This window comes from Diceros bicornis, chromosome 36 (assembly GCF_020826845.1).
Source record: "Diceros bicornis minor isolate mBicDic1 chromosome 36, mDicBic1.mat.cur, whole genome shotgun sequence".
In the NCBI taxonomy this organism is placed as follows: domain Eukaryota; kingdom Metazoa; phylum Chordata; class Mammalia; order Perissodactyla; family Rhinocerotidae; genus Diceros; species Diceros bicornis.
The window spans coordinates 17,994,572-18,017,079 of NC_080775.1; the positions used below are offsets into that span (position 1 = coordinate 17,994,572).

General features: G+C 37.2%; 1 protein-coding gene across 1 annotated transcript in view; it reads left to right on the forward strand.

Moving 5' to 3' along the window:
• MRC1 (mannose receptor C-type 1) overlaps nucleotides 1-22,508 on the forward strand; it is an 88,661-nt gene that overhangs the window by 43,021 nt on the left and 23,132 nt on the right. Inside the window, exons 11-23 of the mRNA XM_058532820.1 lie at nucleotides 2,717-2,832; nucleotides 4,830-4,978; nucleotides 6,988-7,187; nucleotides 9,583-9,710; nucleotides 10,198-10,285; nucleotides 11,532-11,676; nucleotides 13,244-13,285; nucleotides 14,536-14,699; nucleotides 15,723-15,790; nucleotides 17,212-17,312; nucleotides 18,268-18,410; nucleotides 18,789-18,903; nucleotides 22,162-22,328. Coding sequence (XP_058388803.1) covers nucleotides 2,717-2,832; nucleotides 4,830-4,978; nucleotides 6,988-7,187; nucleotides 9,583-9,710; nucleotides 10,198-10,285; nucleotides 11,532-11,676; nucleotides 13,244-13,285; nucleotides 14,536-14,699; nucleotides 15,723-15,790; nucleotides 17,212-17,312; nucleotides 18,268-18,410; nucleotides 18,789-18,903; nucleotides 22,162-22,328 — 1,626 coding nt within the window. The remainder of the gene's footprint in view (nucleotides 1-2,716; nucleotides 2,833-4,829; nucleotides 4,979-6,987; nucleotides 7,188-9,582; nucleotides 9,711-10,197; nucleotides 10,286-11,531; nucleotides 11,677-13,243; nucleotides 13,286-14,535; nucleotides 14,700-15,722; nucleotides 15,791-17,211; nucleotides 17,313-18,267; nucleotides 18,411-18,788; nucleotides 18,904-22,161; nucleotides 22,329-22,508) is intronic.

Genomic DNA, 22,508 nt, shown 5'->3' on the forward strand with positions numbered 1-22,508 from the left:
CCTGGCTTCCTCTAATGATAACATCTTATCTAGCTAGAATACCTAGTTACCTGATCACACCCAGGTAATTGACATGCATACAATATTATTAACTAAACTACAGATCTTATTCATATTCTGTTCTTTAATTTCCCACTCCAAATTAATTATCTTTGCTATTCATACAGGCAATTAGACCTGGATTTACTAAGACATTTATTGATATCTTTGCTCAGCGTAGACTTTCAGCCCACTCATTCCCTTGACTTAAAATTCCCTCTTGGGAAAGTAAATCTTTCTGTAGTTCTTTCACTGGAGATCTGGGAGTGAAAAACTCTGTCTTTGAAAATGTCTGGAATTCATCCTCACCTTGCATAATAATCTAGGTAGGTCAGTTTAGAATTCTAGATCGACAGCTGTTTTCTGACATACTTTATACACGATTTCTTTTTTGCTAGCCTTTATCTTTACCATTGGCATTCTTTTTATTAGACTAAATCTTTTTTGGAAGTGGGTACTCTATATTTTCTCTCTGATTGATTTTAAGATCTTCTCATTGTCTTTGTCATTCTGCAGGCTTAGTGCAATATGTCAAGATTTGAATTCATTTTATGTGTTCAGTTTGGTACTCAGTGTTCTTCATTTTGAGGATTTGTATCTTTCTTCCAATTCTTGAAAATGATCAGTCATTAATTTTATTTGGTGCTTCTGAAATTTCTCTTAGGTTGATATTCTCATTCTATTGTTTTCTCTCAATATGTTTTTTTAACCTCTTTTCATATTTTTATTGCTTTATTTCTCTCTGCTACATTCATCCAATTTGCTACTTTTTCTGAAACCCTATTTTCTATATTTAATCTGGCCGTTGAGTTTTTAACTTTGTATTTTTCTTTTCTAGAAATTGTATTTTCCTGCGTGTTCAAATCCTCTTGTTCTTTGTTTATAGTGTTTGATCTTTTTTTTTTTTTTGTGAGGAAGATCGGCCCTGAGCTAACATCTGCCAATCCTCCTCTTTTTGCTGAGGAAGACTGGCCCTGGGCTAACATCCATGCCCATCTTCCTCTACTTTATATGGGACGCCGACGCAGCATGGCCTGACAAGCCTGCGTCGGTGCACGCCCGGGATCTGAACTGGCGAACCCCGGGCTGCTGCAGCGGAGCGTGCGCACTTAACTGCTTGCGCCACCGGGCCAGCCCTATTGATCTTTCATTATTGATTCTATTTCTTCTTTTGTCACTTAAATCATCTCAAACATGCTTGTTTTTATATTTTTCAGATGGTTTTATTATGTTTAAATGTCGACTCTCCAACTGAGACATTTTCTTATAAGGTTTATAATTTTTGATTGTGAATTAGTCTCCATCCCATCCCCACTCCACCCCTTAAATGTCGTAGTCTTACATGACCTGAGTTGTGGAAATATATCTATTGTGTGGTTTGCATTTGACTTCTCTGAGTGCCTAGGAGATTCTCCTTTTATAGATCACGTTTTATTTTATTTTATTTTATTTTTGGCTGTAGATTCTCATACAATGTGGATAGAGGAAAGTTGAGACCAGCATCCATCTGTGGCACAGATTTGTTGTTTATTTTCAAACAGAAGAATTTTTTTCCTGCACCTAAACCACAGGCAGATGACAAGAATCTGTCATTTCCTGGTTCTGTGGGTAGAGTTTTCACGCTCTCCTTTCACAGAGGGGCTACCCTTAGTGGGTATCATCTTTACGTAAGGACCTCAGTTCCATCTCCCTCTGCCACAGGTGGACTAATGGCCAAATATCCCAATCTGTGAAGACATTAACACCCCAGCCCCTAGACCCTAGGGCCTTCATCCAGGTCTGATAAATGACTGGGCAACTACCATCTCAGATTGTGCATTTTCCATTCCAACTTTTTAGTTTTCTATTTATTTTTGGCACCTGGAGATTTCCCCTTCTTTCTCTCAAATTCTAGTGTGGAATTTTTGGTTTATTGTTAAGCTTTTTAATTAATTATGTTTTTTCTTTGGTGAGGAAGATTGGCCCTAAGCTAACATTCGTTGCCGATCTTACTTCAAGATTAGCCCTGAGCTAACGTCCGTGCCCATCTTCTTCTATTTGGTATGTGGGATGCCGCCACAGCATGGCTTGATGAGTGGTGCGTAGGTCCACTCCGAGGATTGGAACCTGTGAACCCCGGGCCGCCAAAGCAGAGCGTATGAACTTAACCACTATGCCACCAGGCTGGCCCCTTATTGTTATGCTTTCATTTAGCATTTCTGTATGTTTGAGGTATGGCAGGGAAACCACACGAAATCATGCTGCCGGAAGTGTGATAAGTATTCTCATATGACCAGATGATACAGCTGTAGATTCTTTATCTACTATTGGCTTCAAGAGGCAACGAGGCTTGTTATTCCACACATTATTTCCTGTGGTTACCTATTCTAGAACCAAAATCTTAGTCATTCTGTTCAGTTTCCTTGGTAAACATTTCACAGATTGTTTTTGTTGGAGGATGAATCAGAGGTGGAGAGAATGACTCCCCCCCAGTTTCGTATCGTTATTTGTCATATGAGGAACAATGCACTACTGTTTTTGAAATCATATAGATGATTTTCATTGCATTTCAAATTATTCAGATTTGTATTCTTTAGACAATTCTATTGTTTATCAATTTATGTTTCATGACAGAGGGATTATTAAAATAATATTATGTAATAAATATGCATGATAATCTGCTTGCTAACATTAATAGGGCTGGAAAAGACATGGCTTCTACTGCTATTTGATTGGACACACACTTTCAACATTTACAGAAGCAAACCAAACCTGTGAAAATGAGAAGGCTTACCTAACAACCATTGAAGACAGGTATGCAACATTTTTAATTTTATTTTGAAATACGTCAAATAATGAAACATTTTCAGAAAAGCCTAAGTATCAACATGCTCTAAATTTCTGAGTAAATTACATGCAATCTTGAGGTTTGTAAAGGTGGAAGCATTAAAAATCATGTCATTATTTGGATTCTTCATTGCAAGCACTATGAAATATTTTGCTATTTTTAATACTATAAAGCAGTATTCAGAACAGCTTGTTAATTTTCTAGTAAATATAGTTTACAGATCTGACTTTTTTCTGTTCTTCTATATGTGAAAGTTTTTAAAGCAGGAAAAGTAAGAAAATTTGTGAGATCAAAAATCCCACTTTTTATCTTTACTACTGCCTCCGCCAAAAAGGAGGTCAGAGAGATTACTGAATATTTTACTCGTCTTTTCAATTCTTTTGTTCTTTTTTTTCTTTGCTAGGTTTACTAGACTGATAGGTCCAGAAAATCACATGGACGTACAGGATTTTATTTACCTTTTGATCTCTAGGGTCCCATCTGTCTTCAAAATTTTAGTATTTATTTATTTTTTCCCTGCTCTTTGCAAAGCACTGGCTTAGGCACAGAAGAAACTTAAAAGAAATTTTTAAATATCCATTTGGTTTGCAGTAAAAAGATAAAAACTTATGGAGTTTTAACACAATAAGTTATATTTGTTGGCCTTTCAAGGCAGACCCAATAAAGTGTAGAGGATGCTATTGATAATAAAAAATCCTTTGATAAAAATGAAAGATGTCATAGAATTTGTACAGTCTTTATAGAAGAACTTGTATTTCAACCCACATCCTTGTTTCATGTACAATTAAATGTCTAATATATTGCATCACCCTGATATAATGCTAACATCTGAAAATTAGAACGTAAGTAGTTTTTATTTTACGACAAGGAGATGAGCTGCATGTCTTTCAATACCTTGGGGACATGTTCTAATCTGTGATGTAATTGATCTTTTGGTCTATTGGAGCCCTATGAACAGAGTTTTTCCTATATTTTATATTTTAGGTTTGTTTTTGTTTATATGTTTTCTATGATATTTATATTCAGGAGCTCACTAACTCTGGTTAAATTTGGTTTTTAGACATTTGAGAAATACTGGGTTTGGAACTTTTAATTTTTTTGGTTTATCTGGTACAGGGAATGAAATTACTCATGCTCCGGTCAAACAAACGTTCTGTTATTGTAGCTTTCTCTACCTTTCTCTCTCTGCTCTCTCTGAAATTATCTACACCTCCCTTTGTTCCTAGAAACTCTGGGTACAACTTTTCTTTTGCTCCGAAGAGAGATTTTTGCCTATATTGCTGCCTTATTGTCTAACGTTTGTCAATTAAGACACGTTTTGGTTGCTTTACTAACCAAACTGTATTATTACCAGATTATGCCAAATACATAGATCAGATCCAAAGGGAGAGAAAATGTTGGAATGCGTGATTCTGCTCTGAGTTCTTTCTAGAGATTGAATCTCTGCTTCTCTATATTTCTTGATAATTTTCTCTTCTGTTTCTGAGATGAGATACAAGAACGAAATTGAAAGGAAAATCCATACAGATTTTTCCATTTGCTTGATTCTTGATAATGTTACGACCCCTCAACTTACTTAACCAAGAATTATATAGAGCATTTGAGATATTTGAAAGTGGACTGATTTTTAAACAGTGTACTTTTAAAAGCTATGGTTTTCTCCTTTGTATTTTCAGAATTTTCTTACATTTTGAGGAGGAGTGAAGGGGCTGGTGAGGAATAGAGAGAAATGGTTTGAGTATATTTCAATGATTTTATTCACTCAGCTATATGGTATTTTTCCTTCATAAGATCACATTTAGTGAAAATTTGCATAATTTAAGTGACATACAATATAACACAATATGTTTGAATTACCAACTAAATCATAGCTCAAACATAGAAAGGAGATACTTTTCATGTTGATAATTAGAAAAGGCACATATTTCTAAAATTTAATTTAGCTTTTTTTTTTTTTTTTTAGATATGAACAAGCCTTTCTGACCAGTTTGGTTGGCTTGAGGCCTGAGAAATATTTTTGGACAGGACTTTCTGATGTACAAAACAAAGGGACCTTTCAGTGGACTGTTGAGGAAGAGGTTCGTTTCACCCACTGGAATGCAGATATGCCAGGTATGTGGAGTGCTTCGTCTGAGGGTTTTTGTTCACCCTACAAATCCATCAGGCAAAGCCTGTTATTCCTCCGTGTACCTTTCCAAATAGACTATGTAAATTAATTGTTCTTTCAATATTTTATATTTTGTTCTCTCTCTTTTTTTAAAAAAAAATTCCAATTAATTTGCAGTGGTCTAAGAAAACAAGGAAGGGAAAACTGCTAGATTATCTGGTACTGCTCTATTTGAAAAGTATTTATGAAATCTGAAATGGTCACGAATGTTCCAAATGGTTAACTTGTTTCTGAAAACTTAAAACTCTGCTAAAATGATACAAAGCTTTTCAGTGCAACTATAGATGGAAATATTTGTGTGCTTGAGTGGTGAAGCAAGGGATAGTGCTTATGGGGAACTCATTATTTCAATATCTTGTATGGGCAACCCTGTTTAGTCCTTTATATGCCTTGGATTTAATTTTATCCTTACAAGAAACCTGCAAGGTAAGTTTAAGTATGTTCATTTTAAAGATGTGGAAATTGGGACTCAGAAAATTTCTGTGGCTAGAAAACTTCCAAGAATGGATTTAGACTAATCTGTGTAATTCCCAAAACTGTACTATTTACACCAACACCACCCTGCCTCCCTATAAATTTTGATTTGCCTTCCCAACTAAGCAGCTTCAGAAATAGCCTTTGAAAGATTCTTTGCCTTCTTTATGTACTAGTGTCATATATATGACATTATTCAGTATGACAACACCCAGAAATTCAACATCCCTTATAGCAAATGTTTCATTATGCCTGGGCAAAAGGCTAAAGAAGGAATGATAGCTCAAGTGTATGAATTTACTACTTGGTCTAATGAGTCCTAATCTTTGAGAGTTCTTTTAACTTGTATCCTCAGCTGTCAATAAGGAAAATAGATCAGTAGTTTGGACAGTGTTATTCTTGTTTAATTACTGAACATTCTAAAAAATAGTACGATTTCAGTTCATTTTTAAATAACTGGACATTATATTAAGAGCTGAGTGCACACTTTTTTTCTTTTTAAATGTTGGTAAGAGTGGTAATTCTTACTCTCTGGGCCAAACTTCTTAACTTTGCTAGTGCTTTTCATTCAGCAGTAGGATTCTGAGAGATTAATCCTGGAATATCCTTAGGGAATAAAGATGCGTGAAACCAGAGCCAAGAGACAATCAAGGATCTTAGAGAAAATATTTGGGGAAAGATATCTCCCCAAAACTTTGAGGGTTCCTTCTAAACATTTAATGTCCTGTAAAACAACAATAATAAAAGATTACCTCATCTTAGCAGCACAGACTCCTAATGTTTTCTACGCTCTTAGTTATTTAAAATTTGGAAATAACCAAGACTGTAAAACAGAATTATAAACTATTAGCTTAGTATAGTCCTCATTTTATTTTATGTACTTTTTTATTCCCTTAAAGCTGACATTCATCACAACTGTAGAAGGTAGGCAGTGATATTTGCATTTTAAGATGAGGAAACAAGTTCAGAGGAGTTGCGTAACTGAGCCAAAATCTCTAGCTCAACTGTGTCTCATTTTGAAGCCTGTGAACAACTTCCATCCTGGGAGGCCTACGTGGACCCTAGGGGAAAAAAAAATAAAGGAAGGATCTTAAAGAATTTTTTTTTAAAAGAAGTAAACATTAAACCACTACTTTTGCCATTATAGTAAATTTTATCATATTAAAAATATTATATCATTAAATATCTATGCGTGGGTCACCCTGCCAGATGTTAGAAATACAAAACCTTATCAAAACCCTTACATTTGAGATCATAATTCAGTGAGGATTTAGGCCACACAAATAAAAGGTAAATAATGGTTCAAAGTTGCACAAATGAATGGCTAAATGCTACAGGATCTCTCCTCTACGTTTTCTCCTCGTATGTAGATTTTACCGCACAGTTGGACTCTCAGGTTTGAACTGTCTTCCGTGAGCGTAGCTGGCCTGGCCTCCAGGAGCACCTGTGGAGTGAATTCTACTTTGTGTATTTAATGCAGGGCGAAAAGCAGGGTGCGTCGCTATGAGAACTGGGAAAGCAGGGGGCTTGTGGGATGTTTTGAGATGCGAAGAAAAGGCAAAATTTGTGTGCAAACACTGGGCAGAAGGAGTAACTCGCCCACCAGAGCCCACGACAACTCCCGAACCCAAATGTCCAGAGGACTGGGGCAACAGCGGTAAGACAAGCATGTGTTTCAAGGTAAGAATGACTTGCTAAGCTGGTAATGAATTTGGAATATGCTTCAGCCCAAAGAATCACCTGACGAATTAAAACAAAACAAAACCAAAACCCACAATGCCCGGCCTCCACCTGTAGAAATTCTGATTTTATTGATCTGGAAGGGGGCCTAGGCATCAGTTGTTTTTAAAGAGCTCTCCTTGGTGCATGCTAATGACCAGTTGCATTTAGACCAACACACACAACCAACAACACAAACACCACTCACAGAAGTCTTTCTTGAAGTGCTTTGCCGTCATCACGCCCTGTCTGCTTCTCTCCTCTCGCCCAGACTGTCTTGCTCTAGTCTGAGCTTTGCACTTCTTTTCATCTTAATGAAAATTTCTGCTCCCCCCCATTCTCTCCCATTTCATCTCATTTTTGCCCTTTTCTAGAGCCCAAGCTTTTAGCTAACTGAATGGATAAAGGAATCTACAATAATACCATATGGGCGTCCTAGAGATAATGCTCCATAGTTCTGGTTTAGCTGTTGATTATTATGCCTGATGGGAGGTGAAGGCATTGCTAGGGAGGGGCACAAAGCTTTTCAGTGACCTTTAAGGGACAACTGGATATTCTGCTATTATTTTATACGTTCCTAGGCTGGACCATCCGTTTTCTCCTTATGCAATCAAGTTCACCAAAACTAACAAACAAAAACCCTGATGAATTAAACATTTGGGTCTTTTCTTCTCTCTTTCAGGTCATATCCTTTCTAGAGAAGGTTAGATGTAGCCGAATACAGAAATGTACTTGTCTACTGATAAATGATATTATTCTCTAGTGTCCTGCTCTCAGGACCTCTTTTGTTCAAATCTTTCAATGGCATATGGCGATCGCATGCCTTGTAAGGCAGTTAGGCAAGGCTGATGAAGAATTCGAGTTACTAACGTGTGTCAGAACGAGGTTGTTTAGTCTTCTGTAACTCCAGAGGGGTATGGCTAATAGCAATAGAGACTGATGAGCTGTTCAGTGCAGACTGGCCAGTCAGGGCTAGATGCATAATTTACATAGAAGGGAATTTTGTGAATGGATTGAGGACCAACACAAAGCAAATCATGTATTTTATTGTTGCCTCTGGAAACTTTTGAGTAACTGTACAAAGTCCAGGTATATCCTATCCACAGCCATTCACCCGAGGGTGGTAGGCTATGGAGATTCGTCACAGGATTTTGAGAGAAGCAGCAGAATTCTCCGGAGCTGGGAGGTGAACCAAGGGTTCCAGTAGATGTTATCCAGGTGGATGTTCAACAAATCCAAATATGTGCTTCACTAGAAATTCTGTAGTTTTAGAGGTGCTTGGGATAGGGTTAGTTTGAAAATATATAGACCATCTTTGTACCTATTACAATGTGGGAATTATGAGTAAAATTCAGCTGATAGTAAATTGATTTAAGAAAATAAAATCTTGTATCACAGCCTAGCAAGCTGAGGTGCTCACAGGAGTCTTGGGAGTTCCTGAAGTGGAAACTTGCTCAAGGTACCTTTGTGCAGATGGCTCAAATGAGGGTCAAGATGAAGGTTGCTTTGCGTTGCTTGATGACAACTGGGCAACCACAGTCTGTTGGAAGCAAATCCCTTTTTCCACAAGCCTGTAATGATGGGGGCCAGGAGTCGTGAGAAACAATGAATGAAAATTATAAAATTGATGGATCCGATGAACCCCTGTACTGTTTGCATACAGATAGGTGTTTCCCAGATTGTCACTGTGGATTCTATTTCACTGCAGTCCTCTGGATAATATGACATATTCCCTGAATTGTATAATCTATTAAATTTAGCTTAGCTTATAACCCATCTGCTCTGCCAGATGAGTGTCTGTTGTGGCATGTGCTCTAATAGTCATTAAAGTATGCATCCATATGGAAAAAAGACAAGGCAGTTTTGAAGGACACTACCAACAAAGTGGTGAAAAATTGCCAACTTATTCATTGTTTAAGCTAAATGGGATAACAAACTGTGGCACGATCTTAGGGAGGTTATTTTCCTTAAAATTCTCTTTATTCGTGTTTATTTCTCTGTATCAAGTTTCTTTCATTTTTTTTTTCCATCTCAGTGCCACTTTTCACACTTAACCAAATTAATTCTGTCATTACATTGAGCTGTATGCTTACCTGATATGCCTAAAGCTTCTAAGATTTTAATCTAATTTCTCCTGTGCTATAAAAAAAAATTTATTTTCTCCATAAAATCATCCCCCAAATTTTGTTACCCAAATATTCACTCATCAATTGATTTTCAACCAAGAGAATTACGTTGTTTTGGGCTATTGCAATGTCTTACTTTTCTATAAATGAAATCTCATCAAACGTAAGTCATATTTTCTCTTGATAAGCTATGAAGTGTAAAATAATTTCTGAAACTATATCATCTTTAGCTGTATGCAAAAGGAAAACATGAGAAGAAAACATGGTTTGAATCTCGAGATTTTTGTAGAGCTCTGGGTGGAGATCTCGCTAGTATCAATAATAAAGAGGAACAGCAAACAATATGGCGGTTAGTAACGTAAGTATCTGTTCTATATAATACTTCTTTCTTTTACCTATTGGGTGCTAAGGATGTTGAGAAAATTCTCGTATTTCTGAAGTTGTTGGCTCGTGATGCTTCTTTGAGTACATATATCATATCCCAAATCTATGGGTCTTTTTTGATCTAGTTTTATTTCACATGCTTTAATTTTATGGGTATAAATCCTGTGATGAATTGCTCTACAAAAGTACAAGACACTCAATATATATTGTTAAATGAATGACTATCTTTCAATGCTTTACAATTATTTATTCTCCAACAGTGGCTTCTTTCAGGATATTTGTGGATTGTACCAAAGCGCACATTTATTGCACACTGCTTATCTTTAGTCCCTGAATCTCTTTACCCACGTACTAACTAATTTATGTTTTGGAGGTAGCTTTCAAGTTTAATTCATCCTCATAGGTAACCAAACTTGTTTCACGCAGTAGCATAAGCTTTCTTTATGTCTTGTATATTTCAGGACCAGTGGCCACTACCATGAACTGTTTTGGTTGGGATTGACATATGGAAGTCCTTCAGAGGGCTTTACTTGGAGTGACGGTTCTCCTGTGAGTAATTTGATTTAATACTCTATCATTTTCTTACTTTATCATGTATTTATTTTGATGTCATCCTTTGGCTTAGTCCAAATTTTTGGTAAGACAAGTTATTACGATAGCTAGAGACATTTTTCTATGAAAAATAAATACTATTTTTGGATCATTATTCTGCCCCTGCCCCAGTATAGTTCTCCTGTTCACCCAAGGTGTAACCATGGTAGACTGGATGGAAAAAAATTCAAAAACTCATTCCACTAGTTTATATAAATAATATTTTCATTCTGCCACATAAAACTGGCATGCAAGAAGTTAAACTGCTTAAAAATTGAATGTTTTATGGCTTCCTATAGATCAGGAGATCTGGAAATAACTTTTGATATTCTATTAGTAACCATTAGGCTCTGTCAGACTTCTCCATTCTCAGGAATGGAGAAGTGAGAGACTATGGCACATGCCGGTGATGTTTATTTAGCAGATTTAGTTCCCACAGGAAGTGATTTTGTGTAATTTCACTTCTACCTCCTCTGACAACTCACCAGCGACTTTTCAAGGCACTTGGGTAAGATGGCTTATTTGATGGCTCCACTGATATTTGGATTTTATATATATAAGATGTATAGATATATATTATAATATAAATATATTATATCCCTATATCTTGAAAGATCATAATGCTTAGTCTAAAACTCTGTGGGCTGTAATTCCACATTGAAAACTCCATCACAGGGGACCTAAACCCAGCCACCCATTTATTTCCACTGCTCATGTTGGTAAAGTTTGATAGCTCTGTTAGCAACATTTCATAAGTCTTTTTCTTTTGTAAGAACTAATTGTATTTCTTTATCCTACCTATCTCATAAAGAGAAAGTTTCCAACATCACATGGAAATATTATCCCTTAAGAATGGGTTATAGATTTGGGAACTCCCAGTACTGAGAAGTGGAGATTTCTTGCCAAGTTTTTCCTATATATCAATCCCACTTTCATGGCCCTGGATCTACTCTACTTAATAAGAATAAAGAAAATTTTACAGTAATTAGTAGAATTTTCTATTCAACTTCAAAAGTTTCCATGTAATGAAAGCTGTTTCTTTCCCACCCACATTCATAAACCTTGCTTTCAAAGCAAAGCTATTGTGAAAAAGAGTAAATGGGTTAAAATATGTGAATATGTCTTTCTTTTCATGTTTGGACAGATGATTGGCATTGGCCTGATATAAATGGTTAATGGTTGCAACTTAATGTTTCTAACACAGGTTTCATATGAAAATTGGGCTTTTGGAGAACCTAATAATTATCAAAACGTTGAATACTGTGGCGAGTTGAAAGGTGACCCTAGCATGACCTGGAATGACATTAACTGTGAACATCTTAACAACTGGATTTGCCAGATACAAAAAGGTATGATAACCTGTCCTCTCTTTTATCTCAGATTGGAGAACTAACCTCCTGACATCCCAATATCTTCCCTTTATTACTGGAACTAAACAAACAAAATTGCAAAATAAGGGTACTGGTGGGGCCATATTTCACAGGAAAGGAATGAAGTCACTGAGCAAAGATAAATGTCCCAAAGGAACAGAAGATCAAAAGGCCACCCAGGGAATCATGGACGAGAGTCACGTCCTCCAAAATTTTTCCCACAAGCTGTGATTCTGGCTCAGGTTCTACAGTGTTGGGAATGGGTGGATGTTCTACTTTGTAAGCAGGGTAGTGAAAATACAATTTCTGTTTTGGAATTTTCACCCTTTTACCTACATTAGCCATCCCACAGGTGAAAGTTTCCCAAGTCTGAATATTCTAAGTACCAATTTCTCAAATAAATTTGCAACACAAAGACCAAGCATCATTTTGAGGCCCCTGATGCTATTGGACCCATCATGTGATTGATGGTCAAAAAGTATCAATGCATGCTATCGGTCATTATCATAACTCAGAAAGTTCCACATATTCAACTCAGGCATTGAGGTCAGAGGATCCAGGTTCTTGTGTTAAGGTAAACAAACAAACAGACCCACCCTTGAATCAAAATGTAATCAACTTCCTCCTTTGTAAACAGATAAATGGAACCACATTGCCCTCTGCTGCTGGGAAACCCTGGCTACTGTCCCAACTCCGCTGCCGGAGACACTGTGTTGATCTCCTGCTCTCTGTCAGCGTATTTTCCTTACTCCTCCTGAGATTAGTGCTTCCAGAGTTTTCAGAATAGAGGACTAAATAGTGGCCAGTTTTTCTTTAAAGGTCTCCTAGCTACCAAGGACTATTTTCCTCATGTATTATTAGTAGCTCTATTCTCACAGATGTTAAATACATTAAACCAAAAGCTACGTAACCTGAGTCCTTTTATCAGATTTCAACAAAGTCCAGATATACCATTAACAACTTGGAAAGGAAAATATCTCATTTAACTTTTACTAAAACATACATTTAATAAAGATAAGATTCTTTGAAGAAAATATATTTTGTAAGTAAATAGTTCATATTTAATGGTTTCAAATAATGAAATTTTAAAGCTAATTATAAGATGTGTGACTGTAAAACTAACATCCATTGAGCACCTTCTAAATACCAATAACTCACACATCTTACCCCGTCTCCTTGCACATGTTACTAGCTCCTTTTAGCTGTTGACAAAATTAAGCTTAGGCAACTTAAACCCAGGTTTGGGATTTGAAGGCTTTCTGACCCAAAACTTGTATTCTTTTCCATCCTTTGTATGATGTTACTTGTTGTGCCTGAAAACTGTCTTCCAATTTCTGGTGGCTATCATTGTACCTAATTTGTTGAAATCTTAACTCCTAATTCTGTTTTCCTTCATTCTCCTCCCCTACAACATGCTAGGAGAATTGGTGAGTGGGAGACAAGGAAGTTTTCAGCTATATTGACCCGTGAAAATAGTGAGTCTCGAAGAGTATGTAATAGCAGAAGTTCAAGCACACTTTATATCTCATTTTCTTTTGTTTTCCAGGACAAACTCCAAAACCTGAGCCGACACCTGCTCCTCAAGACAGTAGGTGTTTTCCATATTTTCCCATCTCCATATTGATGGCCTTTCTTTCCTCTTTCCTTTTTCAATGAAGAAAATACCTACCCTAGGAAGATGGAGAACAGAGGTTCTTAATATCTTTTAGAATCTCATGAACGTTTGGATCTTCTCTTCCAGACAAATGCTCATATGCACAAGCGTAAAGCATGGTAATACAATGTCTCAAGGGTTCATGAATCAAATCCAAGGTCCCAGGTTTCTTCCTTAGCACATGTATTAGTTTCCTATGGCTGCTGTAACAAATTACCACATTCTTGGTGCCTTAAAGCAAGACATATGTATTCTCTTACAGTTCTGGAGGTCAGAAATCCGAAGTCAGTTTCACTGGGCTAAAATCAAGGTATTGGCAACACCATGCTCCCTCCAGAGTTTCTAGGGAGAATCTATTTCATTGCCTTTACGGGCTTCTAGAACTGCATTCCTTGCACTTATTGGTTCATGGCCCCTTCTTCCAACTTCAAAACCAATAATGTAGCATCTTGCTTCATTTGTCACAAAACTTTCTTCTTCCATAGTCAAATCTCCCTGTATCTCCCTCCATAGGGACACTTGTGACTATATTTATGGCCCAGCTAGATAATTTAGGACAGTCTCTTCATCTCAAGATCCTTAACTTAATCACATCTACGAAGTACCTTTTTCCACATAAAGTAACATTCACAGATTCCAAAGATTAAGACCTGGATATTTTTGGGCACTCTTATTCGGCCTTCTATAGCACAGAACCACGGAATCCCATGGTTTGGAAGAAGCCTTAGGAGCCCTCCTGGTACATTAATTCTTTGGTTCTCCAATTACACACGGAAGCACCTAAGTCCTTCTGTTCGTTCTTTCTTATATTGAGAGGAAAGCTGCTTTCTCACAGCTTCCACTCCATGGACGTAGAACATCATGGGTGCGTGGATGTAAATCCTTCCAGCTATGCTCCGCTATTGATGAAAGTAACATTGAGAGTTCTTTTACCCAATAATGATACATGGAACTTGATTGGGGACAGAAAGCAGCTAGATTTTACAAAATTGGTGGAAAGTGAATATTTGGCCTCAGGTAATTCAGTCTTTATTTGGCATACACATCCTGCTTACTCTGGGCCTTCAGAGTTGCAGATATCTCTGATATAACTACTCTGCCCTTTGCACTTTTGTGTACATTATATATCAGATTCTTGAATTTGTCTAAGTAAAATTCATTACCTTTTTCCATTAATTTTTCAGATCCACCAGTCACAGAAGATGGGTGGGTTATTTACAAAGACTATCAGTATTATTTTAGCAAAGAAAAGGAAACCATGGACAAGGCACGAGAATTTTGCAAGAAGAATTTTGGTGATCTTGTTTCTATTCAAAGTGAAAGTGAAAAGAAGTTTCTATGGAAATATGTAAGAATATGATTAATTTAAGGATGGAACAGGGGCATGTGATAAGCAAAGATAATGCCTACAGTTAGTACCCCATGGTTCAATTTCAAATTATGTGTTGAATTTGAACCTTCTAAGCTCAGGGGTGAAAATATGAATACCAGAGGAGGGGAGGTGGGTGTCAGCCTGATTGCTGGAATATTCAGTGCAGAGACAGTTTTAAGTCTGGGCTTTGTGAGAATCTATACTTGATGGCTTTGAGTTCACTAATTCGATTTTAAAAGATTATAACTCTTAACTAGTTGCTATATATCAATCCTGGACCCCTTGTCTATAGTGCAGGTTGATTATTAATTTAAAAATCCATCTTATTTGGACCAAATTGTTGGTTAATAGAGAGTACAGTTTGATTATTCATATAAAAATCTTTCTGGTTGTACCAAAATTGTCAGCTAACAGTGAAGGTATAATTAATTTTTTCCCAGAGTGCTTGGCTCAGTCTTTCTCTTAAAAATCTTCATGGTATCCATGTTGTTTGCCAGGAAGGAGGTGAGAGAGAGAGAGCAGAAAAAAATAAGTTGAACAGTAATGAAAGAATAAAAATTCATTTGATGGCAAATGTATTAGAGTATAGTCTGACTTATCTTCATCTATGTGGATATACGTTGGTTTGAAATTCTCAGGATATTTCCTAATATTGCACAAATATATACGTGGATTAAGAAGTCTTTCCTTAGACACATAATCCCAAATGATTACTTTGTTTTAAAGAATGTCTTCAACAACCTAATTACTGTAGACATTTGATGTTATAGAGAATGACTTAAAATATTTGTTTTATAAATGCAGATTGTTACATAGTATGTGTATTTTTCTTTTTATTTCTATGAAAAACCTAACTTTGAATATACAACACCATTTCTGCCTGAGTCCCTCTTTAGAAATGTTCCCAAATATGCGGCCTCATTAATATGTAGGTTTTATTTAAGAATTTACTTATTATAGAAGTATAGCTTGAACTACATGTAGCTTTCCATGTTTTAGGTAAACAAGAATGATGCACAGCCAGCATATTTTATTGGCTTATTGATCAGCTTGGATAAAAAGTTTATGTAAGTAAATTAAAATAAAACAACTTTGCTTAGGATTGTGATCTGATAAATACCTAAGAGTTACTTTGAGATTTTTGTTTTGGCCGACACGTTAAAAAAATCCTGTAAGGTTCTCAAAAAGATGCTAAAAATCATCTTTAAAAGAACCCAAAAGAATATAAAATAATCCTATTAATATCTTCAACAATCTGATTTAACCCTGCAAAACTTCACCCATCTTTGTTTTTAGATATTGTCGCCTGTTAGTAAATCGTCTATTAAGAAGATGTGTTATACAGATATGAATACTGAATTTGCAGTCATGTGTCGCTAATGATGGGGATATGTTCTGAGAAATGCGTCATTAGGCGATTGTGTTGTTGTCTGAACATCATAGAGGGTACTCACACAAACCTAGATGGTATAGCCTACTACACGCCTAGGCTATATCATACTTATGGGACCACCATTGTATGTGTGGTCCGTCGTTGACTGAAACGTCGTTAAGCATCACATGACTGTATTTTTAAAATTATGATTCTGTCCTTGGTGCACAGAACCAAAGGGTCCTCATGTTGCCCCACTCACTGCTTTACCAGCACGACTTCGAAGTATTCTTTCAACTGTGTGAAATGCTTTCCCTTCAAAGGAATGACTGTACTGTTTTCCATTAGATACAGGGGCCAGGAAAATTAGTACATTTTTGAGGTTTCTTTCCTCGTTCATTAATACACATGTTCTCCTTAAGTTTAAAGAGTAGATATGTTTTCCTGGCTCCTGCACAGATATTTTAGCCACATGTATTCTGTATGACAGTTATTCCCATTTTTGAGCAATAGAGGCTTAAACACACACTCATTATTTTGAAAGATCAGAGATGTTTGATGCTCCTTTGGACGAGCTCTCATTTTAATCATCTCTAAAATGAGAGAGTTGAATTCGATGGTCTCTTGGTCTCTTTCCAGGTAGCAGTCTCTGATTTCTATAATTTATGAAAATAAGCATTGGCTCACGTATCTGAGGAGAAACCAGAATTAATATGAAAATCAGAGAATGGACCTAACGGGAAACTCTATATTCTCAACTTCTCTATGGGTGGTTTTGTTTTGTTGGAATCATGCCTAAGAAGTATTATGGAGAGATTTTTGCTCTGGCCTACTTCTATTTCTTTTCCCACGTTAGGATTAAAGGTAGCTTCTTCCAGAGAGGGAAAAGAAGACAGACTTGCCAAGGCATCGGGTTGCTACAGAGGAGCACGATGCCACAGGAAGCATGAACCATTTTGGGGATTTTCCTGCTAGTCTCTCTAGAACCTTCTCTTCTGTTCGCTTAGGCTCCTGTGCTCCCTTTGTCTTGATTGACTTGCCTGCTCCCACCACTAGACTGTAGCCAGTTATTCTAATGATTGGATTGTTGCTAAATGCCTGAATTTTCTTTTCCAGTTGGATGGATGGAACCAAAGTGGATTATGTAGCTTGGGCCACAGGTGAACCCAATTTTGCAAATGACGATGAAAACTGTGTAACCATGTATTCAAATTCAGGTAGACAATATGAAAATCTTCTTGAATTTGCCTTGTGGTATGATGTGTCATTTCCTACATCCCTAGGCTAAAAGTAGCAAGTTGTGCATTTAAATCAGGCAAGAAAAGAAGAGAGAATAAAGGAGAATTCTAATTTTAGCAACATCACAATTCAATTTGTAAGGAGAATGAATGCTTAACATTTACTCTAATAAATGCCGCAATCTTCTGACTTTTTCTCGTTTTATGAAATATTTTTTCGTGTTCTGATTTGAAGAAAATATCCAGAATGTTTATCTGTCTTCTTTGTCTCTCTCTCCACATCTATGTCTGCAAAAAGGCAATAATGACAGAACTCATCTGTTGTTAAGAAAATTAAATGAGGGCCAGCCCGGTGGTGTAGTGGTTAAGTGCACGCGCTCTGCTGCAGCGGCCTGGGGCTTGCAGGTTCGGATCCTAGGAGCGCACGGATGCACCACCTGTCAAGCCATGCTGTGGCGGCATCCCATATAAAGTAGAGGAAGATGGGCACGGACGTTAGCCCAGGGCCAATCTTCCTCAGCAAAAAGAGGAAGGATTGGTGACAGATGTTAGCTCAGGGCTGATCTTCCGCACACACACACAAAAAAAGAAAATTAAATGAGATAATACCTCTAAAACACTAAGCAACTTCTTGGTATATATAAAGTTTAGGTATTATTATTAGCTATTACTGGCTATTCAGAAAATGTAACTGAAACAACAAGTATTTGCTTAGGTCTTAGGAAGCTCTCTACAAAGTTGACTATTATTAGTTTAATTGAAAAAAGAAAAGGAAATATTGCATAGATCTTTTGAGTTACTTGTGTAAATTAAACTTTCATTGTAGTCTAAACCATTTTTGAGAATCCTTATAAAATATAATGTATTTTTTAAAAAAACAGTGTTTTTAACCATAAACGTGTAAATCTAATTTAACTATTTTGTTCTTTGCCAGGGTTTTGGAATGACATTAATTGTGGTTATCCAAATGCCTTCATTTGCCAGCGGCATAACAGCAGCATCAACGCCACGGCTATTCCTACCACACCCTCCGTCCCAGGAGGTTGTAAGGAAGGTTGGAGTTTTTACAATAACAAGGTACTAAGAAAATTAGTTTCAGTGTTGACACTGATCAATATGGAGAGTGGCAATGCAAATCTTTCAGCTAAAAGTTAACTTTTGCTTCCCTCATCACTTTAGAAAATTTAGGCAAGAATAGTTGGAGATTCCCATGTCAAATTCCCATCTCAAATTCTCAAAATCCAAGTAGTTCTACCCTTGGTCCAAAAGGAGAAAAAAAATCTTTGCAAAGAAAGTTTGTGTGTAAGAAAACTGACTTCATTTTTTAGATCTGTATTGGATTGTGAGAAAATTTATATTTAGCTCTAATCTTCATATATAATTTTTATATCTCTCACTAGTCTTTTCACCATTATCTTTAGTTAATCCCTATGGTTTTCTTTCCTTCCATCCCAGTGTTTCAAAGTCTTTGGATCTGTTGAAGGAGAAAGAAAAAATTGGCAAGAGGCACGAAAAGCTTGCCTAGGATTTGGAGGAAATCTGGTATCCATAGGCAACGAAAAAGAACAAGGTATGCAGGCCATTGTGCAATCAACGATACATTTAAATATGTAACTTTTCCTATAAAATGGTAGAATATTGCTGATAGTAAATGACTTTGTGGTTTTCTGTAATAGAAACTAGGAAGGGGAAAAAAAAACCAAACACAGATTGAGAACCATTTTATTTAGTTGTAGGCACCATGTTGGGCATTTTACATATGAAGTACCTTTTCCGTTGTCATAGCAACTCTATAAAGCAGGTGTTTTTACCCCATTTTGTAAATGAGGAAACGGTGTTCAGAGAGCCTTGAGTCAAGGAGCTTGCTGTGTAAGCGGTAGGGTTGGGAATCAAACTGAGTCTATCCAGCTTAAATCCTATTCTATTTTCTCCAAACTCGTTTGCTCCCCAAAGAGACAAAGAAGTGGAGTGGTTCCAGGAATAAAATGAAAAATTACTGGTTTCCCATTTAGTGCTTTTCTAATCATGTGATCACATAACTTATAATGCAATAAAACTGATTTTTAAATGTGAACTTTGAACAAATTGAGAAAAAAAATCTGATAAAACAGAAAGATAGGCCAGAGCTTTGGAGAAGAGCATCAAAGGAGAAAACTCACCATATCCATAGAGCAGATTGTGAAATTCGTTATGTTGCTGTCAAAAGGAAGGCGCTTGACCACTTTTGCATGGTCTTTTTGGGCCCAGCTTATCTGACATAGATATTAGGTTAAATTTATGAATTGTGACTTTAAGGAGGATGTTGACCAACTGTAGGCAATTCGAATGAAAGTGACTAAGGGTTTGGAAGCCACAGCAAGTGGCACATGAGGGTTGTTTGAAAGACCCTCAGGTTTCACAGCCTGGAAAACAGAAGATGTGGACTTTGAAGATCATCCTGTGTGACTCCAGAAGGAAGACCTAGAACCAATGTGTGGCGGTTACACGGAAATAGGTTTAGGCTCAAAATTCTATTTTTTGAGGGGCCGGCCCGGTGGCGCAAGCGGTTAAGTGCACACGTTCCGCTGTGGCGGCCCGGGGTTCGCCGGTTCGGATCCCGGGTGTGCACCGACGCACCGCTTGTTAAGCCATGCTGTGGCGGCGTCCCATATAAAGTGGAGGAAGATGGGCATGGATGTTAGCCCAGGGCCAGTCTTCCTCAGCAAAAAAAGAGGAGGATTGGCATTGGATGTTAGCTCAGGGCTGGTGCTCCTCACAAAAATAAAAAAAAAAAAAATAAAAAAAATTCTATTTTTTGAGGTGCTGATTCTAGCAATGAGAAGTGGTTGGATGGGCTGCTTTGTGAATTTTCTGAAGGGCTGTGAAAATGCTTAAACTGGAAGGTACTCAAATGGATGCTATAGAATCACATATATTGACTGCTATGTAGTATGGAAGATGCTCAATACATGTTGGTCATACATGTGAATTGATGCAGACGTTGTAGGAGAGAGATGTGGTCTAGATAATTTCTAAGTTCCTTTTTGGTTCCAAGATTCTTTGACTTCTACAATCATTTACTGGAAAATATAGTATGTCTCAAAAAATATAAGAAAGACACTAGGACCCCATATGGCACTCTCCCAAATGTTTATTTTACTCTAAGTGCCGCCATATGCTCACGTGGAACACATTATACAAGAAATCAACCAAGCTTTCACTGAGAACCTTCACCAGTTCAACAACTCACCAGACGCTGAAAGAAAAGGGTTAAACCATAGCACACAGACACAAAACTTTAAGAATGTAATATTCACATTTGTCTAACTGGCCTACCACATTTTGGGTTTAGCTACCCAGCAGAGAAACACAATAATTGATTTCCTCTCTTAACCACAAAGTGCTGATTCCTGGCATAACAAAATTCAAACCTGGGTAATAGAGATGTGCAGAAGGAAACAATTTTCAGATAAAATAACATTATTCCTGGCAAAACAGGCACACGTTGTGAATTCTTATTGTGGTTGTTGGCAGAAAAAATGTCAGTGCTGAAATATTGGCAGGTAGAGCTTTTCCACATTTTGTTTCAAGTTGGGGATAGGGTAAAAGTTATGATCTTACTTAGGAAATAAAATAAAACCAAAATAAGTATCTACTCATACTCTTTTCTCTCTGAAAAATATTGGAATTTTTTTTTTTCACCTTTAGTTAATTGAGAAATAAGCAAATCTCTTAGCAGGGTGGTCGCTGCCTCTTCTACTCTACAGAAGAGTAAGCACGTAGCAATGGCCCTTCTGTGGTATTGCTTGTTAATGAATAAACAGATAATCGTATTTCTGTGGGCTTCTTTCTATTTTGCCTTTTCTATTAGTAACCCCAAGTGCTTAGTCATTCGGTTACCTATTTGCATTCAGGAGTCATGTTTAAGCATAAATGTTTGGAAATTGTTGTTCTATCGAGTTGGTGCTCATTCACTTAAGCATCCATGTCTCCTGGCAGGTGAAGGCAGCTGCTATGGTGTGGGAGGCATGGGGATGGGCTACCGAAGAGAGGATGGGGCATGTGCACGTTGAAGCCTTTTACAGCTTCTGGATATTTGCCACCATCTTCTCTGTCACAGAACTGATAAGGAAGCAAGAGGCCAGATTGGCTCTATATTCTCTGAATTACTCCAGATCTTCTCTCTTCACCATGTGCACATTTAGCATCAGGATCCCTCCTGGGTCTAAGCACCCTCGGTGGACTGCCACTGACCCCTAGGATTTGGCCGCCCCGGAGGAATCCCAAATCTTTTGGTTTGGCAGTCGAAGGTAGTGATAATTTGACAGCCTAATGCTTCTTGTTTTGATGAATGGTTTTCATTTTCAGAAATTTTCTGCATTAAGAGCCCTTTCTGCTCACTGCTTTTTATAATCAGATTGTCTTCTTTATAGAATCAGGATAGTCGCTAACTCATAGGATGACTGTGCATGAACTAGAATAATGTACCTCTGTAGGCAGTAACCGCCCAGATCGGGGTGTACAAAATGAAGAGTGGGGCATGATATAGACTTCAGCCTCCCTAGTCCCAGTGCCCCAGTGCCCTTGGGCAGGGCGTAATCTGTGTAACTATCTGCAGGGGCCTGGGTAAAACCTAGATTTTTATTGTGCAAAACTTTTCAAAGTCCAAAGCTGAAGCAATAACACAATGCTAAAGGTAGAATGTATTTGCTTTCATGGTAAGTGCTTTTAAATAAATAATGAAGACATTAATCACATGCTTGGTGTTTTTAAATTAATGTACTCTGAATATTTTCTGTATTTTATTTTCCCCCAAAGTTTAAAATTATCTTGTGAAACTTTCTTTCAGCATTTCTTACCTATCAGATGAAGGACTCCACTTTTAACGCCTGGACTGGGCTGAATGATGTCAACTCGGAGCACACGTTCCTTTGGACAGATGGGCGAGGAGTTCGTTACACAAACTGGGGGAAAGGTTACCCTGGTGGAAGAAGGAGCAGTCTTTCTTATGAAGATGTAAATATCACTTTCAGGGCACCTCTCTGTACATTGTCAGCTTGCTGAAAGTCATCATATGAGTGATTCATCTTCTGTGAATAATCTACCGGAGTACTCCTTGATCTGATTCATCCTTGCAGATTTTAACTGTTTCAGACTGAGCTGAGCTGGCCTTGAAGGGAGGGGTATAAATTCAGT